The sequence below is a fragment of the Fistularia commersonii genome, chromosome 18 (assembly GCF_037954325.1).
Source record: "Fistularia commersonii isolate RoL2024-O1a breed Wild chromosome 18, RoL_Fcom_v1.0, whole genome shotgun sequence".
Taxonomy (NCBI): domain Eukaryota; kingdom Metazoa; phylum Chordata; class Actinopteri; order Syngnathiformes; family Fistulariidae; genus Fistularia; species Fistularia commersonii.
In genome coordinates this window covers 14,824,148-14,835,115 of record NC_141301.1, presented here as the reverse complement: position 1 = coordinate 14,835,115, position 10,968 = coordinate 14,824,148, and the positions used below count along the sequence as shown (strand labels likewise).

At 48.5% G+C, this 10,968-nt stretch overlaps 1 protein-coding gene across 1 annotated transcript; it reads right to left on the bottom strand.

The window, feature by feature from the left end:
• Positions 1 to 209: 209 nt before the first annotated feature.
• LOC147224536 (extracellular calcium-sensing receptor-like) lies at positions 210 to 4,221 on the bottom strand. The gene is made up of 6 exons (XM_086164280.1): positions 4,019 to 4,221; positions 3,683 to 3,953; positions 1,709 to 2,518; positions 1,403 to 1,636; positions 1,194 to 1,317; positions 210 to 1,123 (listed from the first exon to the last, which is right to left on the bottom strand). Exons 1-6 carry the CDS (start codon positions 4,219 to 4,221, stop codon positions 210 to 212), a joined length of 2,556 nt encoding a protein of 851 aa, XP_086020406.1.
• Between the last annotated feature and the right edge of the window lie 6,747 nt (positions 4,222 to 10,968).

Below are 10,968 nucleotides of genomic sequence, written 5' to 3'. Positions count from 1 at the left end.
TTATTTTCATTTCTCTTGAATTACACCAATGCATCACCCGTGGCCCTGATTAGAATAATTTCTTTTAATTAGAACAATTAAGTTAAAATACTTCTCTCTAAATTATGCCATGGACCTATTCTCAATTAAAATAAAAAAAAATATATATTATTTTAGAGGTTACATTTACGCACGTTATGGATAGCGATGATTTTTTTTTTTTTGCACTTTCAAAGAGTTCTCGATGGTATTTTTCCCATCAGGTATTTCCTGGAGTTTCGCTCTGGCCTGAAGATGATGATGTAGCACTTGGGAACGAAAATACAAATCAGCAGCCCGAAACTGGAGGCCAGGATGGCGAATATCTCCACGGCCACGGTGAACTTCCCGGGCGAGCTGACGTAGGCCGGGATGAAGGTGATCCAGACGGCGCAGAAGATCAGCATGCTGAAGGTGATCAGCTTGGCCTCGTTGAAGCTGTCCGGTAGCTTCCTGGCCAGGAAAGCCAGGACGAAACACAGGAGGGCGAGAAGCCCGATGTAACCTAGGAGACCCCAGAATCCCGCCGCCGAGCCCAGGGCGCACTCCAGGATGATCCTCTCCTTGTAGTACCTCATGTTCATCCTCGGGAAGGGGGGGTCGGTGCTCAGCCAGACGATGCAGAAGACCACCTGCACGAGGGTGAAGGCCAGGACGCAGAGTCTCTGCTGGAGAGGCCCGAACCACTTCATCACGTCGCTGCCGGGGAGCGTGGCCCTGAAGGCCATCAGCACCACGAAGGTTTTCCCCAGAACGCAGGAGATGCAGAGGACGAAGGCGATGCCGAAGGCGGTGTGCCGAAGCATGCAGGACCACTCGGTGGGCCGGCCCATGAAGGTCAGGGAGCACAGGAAGCACAGCTTCAGCGAGATGAGCAGCAGGAAGCTCAGCTCCGAGTTGTTGGCTTTCACGATGGGAGTCTCCTTGTGGGTCAGGAACACGATCAGCGTCAGGAGGGACGAAAACACGCCGACGCAGCCGAACCCCGTCAGAAGAGCCCCCATGATCTCCTCGTAGGACAGGTACTCGGTGGGCTTCGGGAGGCACTCGTCTTTGTTTTCGTTCGGCCAGAACTCAGGAGGGCAGATCTCGCAATCGGGAGAATCTGGGATCGAAATCGTCGACGTTAGTTCGCTCGGGGAGCGACCGACCGCCGCGGTTCGGCTCGGACTCACCGGTCCGGTTACTGATCATCCCCTCCGGGCACTCGAAGCAGTCGTAGCAGCAAACGGGCTTACGCTTGTTTGTGGCCTTGCGGGTCCCGGGGGGACAAGGTTCCCTGCAGACGGACCTCGGCACCTGCGGGGGGACGACAGAGGATCCGAAATACCGGGCGAGTTAGGAAAAGCGGGGAAAAAAAAAAAAAAAAACGGTTTCCTCCGACCTCCTCGCCGTTGTTTCCTCCCCAGAATATTTTCACGTCGTCCCGCAGCTTGAACTGCTCCCCCTCCGGAAAATGCGTGTCGTAGTAGCCGATGCTGACGATCTCCGCGGAGCCGTCGTCCCTCATCTGCCAGTTCACCAGATCGTACCGGGCGTTGGCGTCGCCGTTTTCATCGAAGAACACCTTGGCGCCGTTCGGCGCGGTGAAGTTCACGTTCTCGATGTGCTCCAACACCTGCGGAGAGACGCCGGACCTTCTCGAGCGCGCGTCGACCCGAGGCGACCGTTAGCGTGGACGTTTTCTCACCAGCTCTGGCCGAACCTGACTCTTGGTCACGCAGGGCCTTCCGGTGGTGGGATTGGATCCGTTGTCACATCGCAGCAGAGCGTGGAGGGCGTACGCCACCAGATAGACGGCTTTGTACATGTTGTTCTCGGCCCTGAAGTAAGCCACGTCGGTGTAGTGGCTGGAGACCGAGCGCAGATCTTCCCCGCCCGTGCAGGCGGCGGAGGTGTTGGACGGGGAGAAGCTGCAGCGGAAAAACGTCTCCCAGAAAGATCTGACGATGTCGCTCCGCGGCTCGTCGGAAGGCCTCAAGCCGAGCAAGAAGTCGCCCAGACCGGGGATGGAGGCGCGGGGAAGGGCGAAGCCCATCGCCCCTTGCAGGATGCTCCTTCTCCTGACCGACGCCAGGTCCTGCTGCGTGATCCAAGCCTCGCTGCCGACCCACTGCTTCCCGGTGACGTTGTGCTTCTCCAGCTCCGCCAGGATGTGCTTGGTGTACGACAAGGACATGAACAACAGCACCACCTTGGAGGTGGATGTCTTCAGCGTGTCCAGAATGGCGGCCAGCTTCCTCTCCCGGCCGGACGACTTGGCGTAAGGCAAGTTGTATTCGACGCAGATGCTCCGTTTCATCCCCTCGTTTACGAACTCGGCGGTGGCCTTCGTGGAGTAGGTGCCCTCGGAGTAGATGATCCCCACCCAGCGCCAGTCGAAGTACTTCATGAGGTTCACCAGGCCGACGACTTGGAAGCGGTCGCTCGGCACCGTTCTGAAGAAGGTGGGATAGAGCTTCTTGTCACTCAAACATGCGCAGGTGGAAAGGTGGCTGATCTTCGAAGAGAAAGAGAAACCGAGACGGGGCATGAGACATCTCCTGGAGATAGAACGGATTCAAGATTCCGTCGAACACCGATGCCATCTTCGAGAAGGGTCAGAGCCGCTTGTTCTTCCTCAGGAGGCTCAGATCTTTCAACATCTGCAGGACCATGCTGCAGATGTTTTACCACTCGGTGGTGTCCGGCGTCATCCTCTATGCTGTTGTGTGCTGAGGAGAGCTGGATCTGTCCCGGGAGTGGAGCTGAGAACAACTTTATTTATCCCGGAGGAAATTGTTGTGCCAGAGTTTCAAGCAAAAACATAACAGTAATAGATAATAGTAGGAAGGAGGGCGAATAAGAATATCTTAAGAAGGTCTTAAGTACAAAGATTTGAAGATTCCCTTCGGCCGAAGGAAGAGGAATTAGAAAGTCTGAGGTAGGAAAGACCTCCTGTGGCGTTCAGTGGAGCTCCTCGGTGGTATCGGTCTACGACTGAAAGAGCTCTGACAGGACGTCAGTGTGGCATGCAAGGGGTGATGGACGTTGTCCATGATGCCGAGGAGCTTCTCTGACACCTGGACCACAGACTCCGGCTCCACTCCCGGGACAGATCCAGCTCTCCTGATGAGCTTGTTAAGTCTGTTAGCATCAGCTGTCTTGATCCTGCTGCCCAGCACACAACAGCGTAGAAGATCATGGACAACGTCCATCACCCCTTGCATGGACACTGACGTCCTGTCAGAGCTCTTTCAGGCGTAGACCGATACCACCGAGGAGCTCCACTGAACGCCACAGGAGGTCTTTCCTACCTGAGGCTATCGGACTTTTTAATTCCTCTTCCCTCAGCCGAAGGGAATCTTCAAATCTTTGTACTTAAGACCTTAAAACACTTGATAGCCTCATTCTTGACAATTTATATTTTATTGTACTTCTTATTCTCCCTCCTTCCTACTATTATCTATTATTGTTATGTTTTTGCTTTAAACTCTGGCACAACAATTTCCTTCGGGATAAATAAAGTTGTTCTTATCTTAAGATTCAAAGCATTTTTCACACGCGCAGTGCAGAAACATGTTTGCATTCGGATACGTACCGCTAGGAAGAGTGTAAACATCATTATAAATATGAATATGAGCAGTTTGAGTGCATCTTGGCGTGCGAGGATGACGTTCCTCACCTGCGGGATACGGAACGGGCTGAGAACTCGATTTATATTCCGGCTGACGCCCGAGGACGAGTGTCCGAGGAGGGCCTGGATCCGACGGCCGCAGCCCCGGGGGTCGTCCCTGCTGACGGCCTCGATGGCGGCCCGGATCAGGTTCTCGCTCCCGCAGCCGTTGTAGATCCTGTAGCCCAGAGTCGCCCCTCCGAGAAGCCGGGCGCTTCGGTTGATCTCCTCCACCGTGAAAATCAGCGTCCGGGCGAATTTCAGCTCCCGGTCGTTCCACCTGCGGACGCGGCGAGGGTCAACGCCCGACGTGCAAAAATGCGGTTTTTCGATGCGTGTACTCACTTGGTGCAGTACGCGTGAGGGACGGCCCGGTAGTTGTTATCGTCGAGTTTTCGCGTGCTGCTCATGGAGAAAACCCCCGCGATGATGAGATCGCCGTCCTTGGAAAACTCCATGAGCCCCGTCTGGCCGATGACTCTGCACGTCGTGTTTTCTGACTCGGCCGTCGGCAGCACGGCGAAGAAGAGGCAGACGATCGGCGTCATCCTGGCTCTTCCCCCCCCCCACGAACCCTGACGCAACGCCGACGCCGGACTTTATAGCGTTTTTTTTTTTTTTTTTTTTTTTCCTCCTCCCGCGATAAGACGTGCCGATTCTCAGAGGAGGTATTGTTTGTCACGCGTTACCGTGCTTTCAAAGAACCGATGGCGAGGTGAAAACAGGTTTTAAATGTCAAGAATAAATAGCGGGAAATGGCAGGTAAAACATATCATTTCATCACAAAACACCTTTATGGATTCGCAATTCACGTCTTAGTACATATTAAGGAGTAGATATTTTTCCGGCGTTTTATCGATCATCCAGTCGGGCTGCAGAACAAAAAAAATTTAAAAGAATAAAATTCTACTGTCTCCTGTCCCTGAACCATGGAGTCGCATGTTGATTGGCTTCTCTAAATATGTCATCGATCAATATTCCAGATGAATTTGTCATTCCGCGTCTACTGATTGATTTCATTTGACTTGTTATTCTCAGCCGGGGTCCAGAGTCCACTGATCTGCAGATCTTCTGGAGGGACCGATGAAGTCAGTCTGCTGCAGCTGAAATGGGATTCAGGTGTCGGTATTCGGAAGCTGAAGCCTCTGTGAGTACAAGAACGACAATTTTTATTTTTTTTTCCCAGCCATTCATTCATCGTCTTATCCCGCGTGCAGGGTTGCAAAGACAAATGGTTTTATTTTTCAGAGAAAATGGGGCGATACCTGTCTGATCCTTTGAATCTGAAGCGCCGACAGGATTGAGTTCATTCAAGGATTTTAGGTGTCTCTTCCCCTTCAGGGGTCTCCAAAGCGAATCCACCTTCTCCATCTGATCCTTTTCTCTGGATCCTCCTCTCTAAAACCAACTAACTCCATATTCTCTCACTTTGCCCATGGATCTTCTCTTTGGTCTTCCTCTGGACCTCCAGTTCCAGCATCCGTCTACCAAATTATTCACCATCCTTCCTCTGTTTATGACCCAACCATCTCAGTCTGGCTTCTCTGACCTTCTCCAAAACATCTGATGGACTCATTCCTGATCCTCTCCATCCCGGTCACTCCCAAAGAGAACCTCAAGATCTTCATCTCCTGTCTTTTGGTCACTGTTGGTGTTTGTAGAGCATCCAGCACCATCTCCCCGCTGTCTCCTCCACCTTTCCTTCCCTTCTAGCTGATGTTCTTCTATCTCTTCGTACCCCTGACGCTTTTCTCCACCCCTTCCGACCTGCTTGAACCCGTCTCTTCACCTTTTTTTCCAAACTCTCCTACACTCTGGACTGTTGACCCTAAGTACTTGAAATCCTCCAGCTTCTTGATCTCCACTCCCTGTAGCCTCAGCGTTCCACCTCGTTCTTCTCATTCACACACATATATTCTATCTGGGTGCAACTAACCTTCGTTCGCTCCTTTCCAGAGCATACCTCCACCTCTCTAGATGTTCCTCCACCTGTTCCCTGCCTTCACTACAGATCACAATGTCGTCTGCAAACAGGATTATAAAGTCAGATCGCTTATCCTGCGCTCTTTTGCACGGATCGCCGGATCACAGGGCCGCTAATAGAGACATGCAATGCAACCGTTCACCTTCATATGGAGACACGCAAGAATTCAGTCCTTCGTGGATTATAATTTTCCAATTTGATGTAAAAAAAAATCACATTGTTTAAAGAAATGTAGTAGTTAAAGGCAGAATGACCGCGGGTCATAAAATAGTCGGCTTCATTTAAAAATCTCTTGTTTAACGCTTGAAGTGTTGCTTAAAAGGAGATTTTTCACCCTCAGATATTCACAGCCTCGTGTTGGAGATGCTGTTCTGTTGTTTTTCCCCTCCGTCCTCTCACCGCACGGCAATAATCTTGAATTATAAAATATTCAAAATGAATAAATTAATTTCCAGATCTGCAACTGTTGACGGCATTTCCGAACACACCGTAAACACCGTTTGAAAAGATTTTTTTAAATTTTTTTTTTAATTACATCTCAAAAAAATTTCACACGCTCAATTTTGAAGCCGATATTTTTTCGACATTTAATATTCGTGAAACATTATATTAAATGGTTTGGAAAAATTAAACCCCACCCCCCGCTGTTATATCATACAATAAGATATGAAGACGGTGCTGTTAGAGCCGGAAAAAAAACAAAAAACAAAACGGCCCTAAATACGCTCTTCTACATTCTGTACATGAGGAGGAGCACGTCCAGTCGGTGCTTGTATTAAACATTCAGAAGAAAAAGAAGAAAAAGCAGAAATGTGTGGAGATGATATGAATTTCCCCTCTGCGCTGTCAAAGGAATGGTGTGAGAATTAACCTGTTTATTTTAATAATTAGCACATATTTCACCAGGACCCGTGAGTTCTGCACAGAAGCAACCATTCGCACGCGCAAGATGATTTTCAAACAAAGGCGTTCCATCGCCGTGGATGACAGGAAGCAGGGAAGGATGAATTTTTGGCAAAAAATGCACCGTATATCTATTTTTTCAAACCAGCCGGGATTCTTGTCTGCGAAGGAAGCGCCGCAAAACATTCGGACAAACGGTGCACGAGACGCCCCGCAGGAAGCGTGAGTCGGCGTCGCCGGCGAACAGAGGAACCGGGCGATGGAGGGAATCCAGGACCAGGCAGGAGAGCGGCGGATGCGGTGCAACGCGACGGCGAAAAGCATGGCCGCGGTGGAGTGACTAAGAAACACCCGGCTCGCTATTTTCACCCTGGTCAGACGGACTCCGGCCGCCAGAAGGAACCTCCATAACCATCTGCTGAGGAGCGGCACCCAGATACCCCTTTCCACGATTGGAGAGTTTTTTCGAAAACGTTCTTCACCCTCTGGAGAAGGAACCCCCGACTGCGCCTGCAGGGAATAAAGAGAACATCTACCAATCTTTTCTATCTTAGTTCTACCAATAACTTCCTTAAAGTCGACTCCTCACGGCAAACATGCGGTTGAGGATCGGATACGTCCGGCGATCCTTTCGTACCAACCTGCTCCCTGCAGCTTCTGCCGGAAGTCCTTTTGGTTCCGTCCTCCCGCAGGACGAAGACGAAGGTGTCCCGAAACCTACAAACCCGCCTCGGATTTGGCCCGACTTCGGGGTGGTTTTTCTGGTGGTTTCTCTGAGCCGCGGAGAGGAAGCCACGGCGGCGAGGCGGGGAACTCCAGAGAGACGGACGATGCAAAGATCTACTACTTCGTCCAAAATCGTCCTGGAGAGAAAACACAAATGGATTCGTGTCGAGAGAAGCGGCGATCCGACGAACCGCCGCAACGCTCACCTCCAGGAACAGGAGACGTCCGTCCTGAGAAAAGAACGTTTCAAGACCCAGACATTTGAGGGTCCCAGCGACTTGTAGCCACCGGGCAACTCGCGTTCTTCCGATATTGAAGTCGCCCGAGCGACCGGTTCTGATCTTTGCGTCCATGCCGGTCGAGGCGGAACTAGCGGATCCGAGAACAGAAAACAAATATTTGATCACATCATTAAACCTTCTTGGGTGGCACCTTAAAGAAGAAGAAACTCCACCGACCAGGATTTCTTCTCTGCGTCTCACTAAAGTAGAAAAAGTGTTGTACTCACCCTTCACCCGGCAGGAAAAGATCTGTTTTCCCGGGAAGAAGAATTCTTTTACGTGACATATTCAGTATCAAAGCGACCGTCTCCTGGCGGTGGAGAAGCTCGGGACGCCGGCTCCGGTCCACCCAGGTGCCAGAATTCGCCATCCAAGTGAGCAGTGACACGAAGGCGAACGTGAGCGCCGTCATCTCCGCTTCGCCCCCCGGCATCATCAGCTTTCCGGGAGGGTTGTGTTTTATAGGTTCCTGTGTGCCGTGGAGAGGGAAGGAGGCAACGTCGGAGAGCAAGGATCTCAAGCATGAGGGATGAGGTCACCACCTGAGCCCCCCTTTCACGACAATAATTGATTATTTCGTGTTTACCGAGCCGGGGTTTTTCCCTCTGCACCGCTGGAGAAAATGGTTGCTCGACCTGGAAGTTATGTTTTGGTCTTTTGCGGCGTGCCGAAGTAGATTTTCATCAAAAACACCAAAGAAAGCATGAGAACCTGCTGAATCCTTGATCCCCATTGGACCATTTGGAGTGCACGGTGATGGATTTTAAAGAATCGTGCAACGGCAGCGATTGTGTGCCTGGACCTGCAAAAGTCCGTCCAACCACATGTATCGACTCTCCCTCCTCTGCACATGACCCAACCATCTCTGACCTTCTCTCCAAAACATCTAACATGTACCGATGGACTCATTCCCGATCCCATCCGACCCGGTCACTCCCAAAGAGAACCTCAACATCTCCATCTCTGCAACCTCCAGCTTTGCCTCCTGTTTTTGGGTCATTGTCACTGTTTCTAGATCTTTCTGGCAGATAGTCTTCGATCTCTTTGTACTCCTGACACTTTTCTCCACCTGTTCCAACCTGCTTGAACCTTTTTCTTTACCTCTTTCCCCAAACTCTCCTACGCTCTGGAACTGTTAACCCTAAGTACTTGATATCCTCCAACTTCTGGATCTCCACTCTTTTCGTCATTGTCACTCCATTTGTTATTAAACTTGAGAACCACGGTTCAACCTGAGGCGGCGCCTCCAGGTTCCTCCGGGTTCTCAGATTTCGTGGAAGCACGCAGGAGGTTCATTGGAGACCCTGAATCGTCCAAACGTGCGGGTGGTCATGTGTCTTCATGTGACGCTTGATTCTTGACTTCTAAATGTAACGGCTGACTTCAGAATGTATCACCTTCTCCATTGTTTGCTTGTTCGTTTGTTCCTTTCTTCCTTCCTTCCTCCGTCTGCTTGTTTGTTGTTAACTTATATATCAGCTTCTATTATACGCTGTTTTTCCAGGGTTGGCTGTCCATCTGGGCCTCATGCGAAGACACGCAACGCGTCACCCTTTCATCGGAAAGGGTTGCGGCACGACGGAAAGGTGGTTGAGAAACCAAAGAAATAGAAACTGCAAAATGACGCCTTCCTGACACGAAAATTCTTACTTTAATTACATTTTTAACGAAGCGGAAACGGCTTTGCCCAGAAGGAGCAGGGGGATAAAAAGCGGTAAACAATACAAGAGAAGGAGGGACACGAAAAAACAAGCTCTTCATTAAAGTATAAAGTCTACATGTCCTGACAAGGACGTCGGTTATTATGGCCATATATTTCTCCTGGAGGCAACGCGCCACCTGTTAAGCCTGTTGTCGGGTAATTGGATGGAGCAATCTGCTGCAATGCCGGTGCCCAGCACGCCTGATCTGGGGCCGAGCCGCCCTGCAGGGCCGGCGCTCCTGGGAAATAAAGCCCGCAGATGGGAGCTCATTTATCCCTGCGACGTTTACTCTTTTTTTTGCATAAGTGCACGTTCGGCGGCTATTGCATCATTGAACGGAAGTAACTCGCGATAAACAGCGACGCTCCGGGGATTTCTTCTCCCGCTGCCTTTTCGCCGAAACGCCGCGTTTGTCACGTTTGCGCTCCGTTAGAGGAAATCACATTAGAACGTTAATTCGATTTTAATCAAATCTAGTTTGCGTCTCCTTCGACCCGCAGAACTTCGGTTTCAGTCTTTGTTGAGAAACTTTATCGCGCCTAATCTGTTGATTTGCGATGACTCTCACCAAGAACATCAAAAATTCACTTATGTCCATCTACTGTCATTTGCAGCGCGTTCTACATTTTAGTTGTTTCATATATTTTAATGAAATATATTCAATTGAATATCGAATAAAATGAGAGTTCGCCTGACCGGTCAAAAAAAATCTAAAAAACAAAATGCACGTTTGATTTTCACTGCCCGAAGGTGATTGATCAACTCAATCCAACAAGATGCAATTCTAACAAATGCTCTGCTACAAATGTAGAAATGAGCATTTGAACGCAGAGAGAGAAAAAAAAAGAAATATAAAATTGGAAAAAAAAACTTAATGTGTATACGTGTATATGTTCATATACACGTATGCATGTGTGTTTGAATATACGTATGTTTGTACGTATGGGTGTATGTATGTTTATGTATATATTTGTGTCGTTTGTCAGTAATTCTTGATTTAACACAAAACACAACAGGACAGATAGTTGGGACTAATTTTATTGAATATATACAAAGACCGATTTGAGGATTGTATAAGAGAGGATTTTCGTTCAAACATTTCCTTTATTGAGTTAATATAAACTCTAGCAAAAACCCCATTTATTTCATTATACATTGAAAACAAAACCATTCGTATTATCACCCAATTCTTAATAAATATTTTCTTTTGTATTAAGGTCCATGTTTCTAGCCATCTCACAGTGTTTTTGAGTATATGCTACATCATTCTTTTTTTTTTTATTATAAATTATTTATTTGACGATCTATTTATTTATTCATGATTATATTTATCATTTTCATATTTTGTTTTTTTTTTTATTTTCATTTTTTGCACTCTTTCTTCAAGGGTTGATGCTTTGGTGAAACTTTTCTTTCACGTGTCGCCTCAGTTAAACAAAGTTAATTATTAGATGTATATTAAGAGACATATACATTTATCAGATATGTTGTAAATTTTAATTTAAATTTAATTTTATTCGCTTTTTTTTTTTTTTTTTTACATTTGGGATGGTTGTGATCTCGAGACAAGCTCAAACATCAAATAATAATTGCAGTGACATATAAGATACTTAAAAGAGAAGAGATTCTTCAGCGCCTCGCCATGCAGTTTACGTGCACGAGGGATGTTCTGCAAAATGTGTGACGGGTGACGGCGGT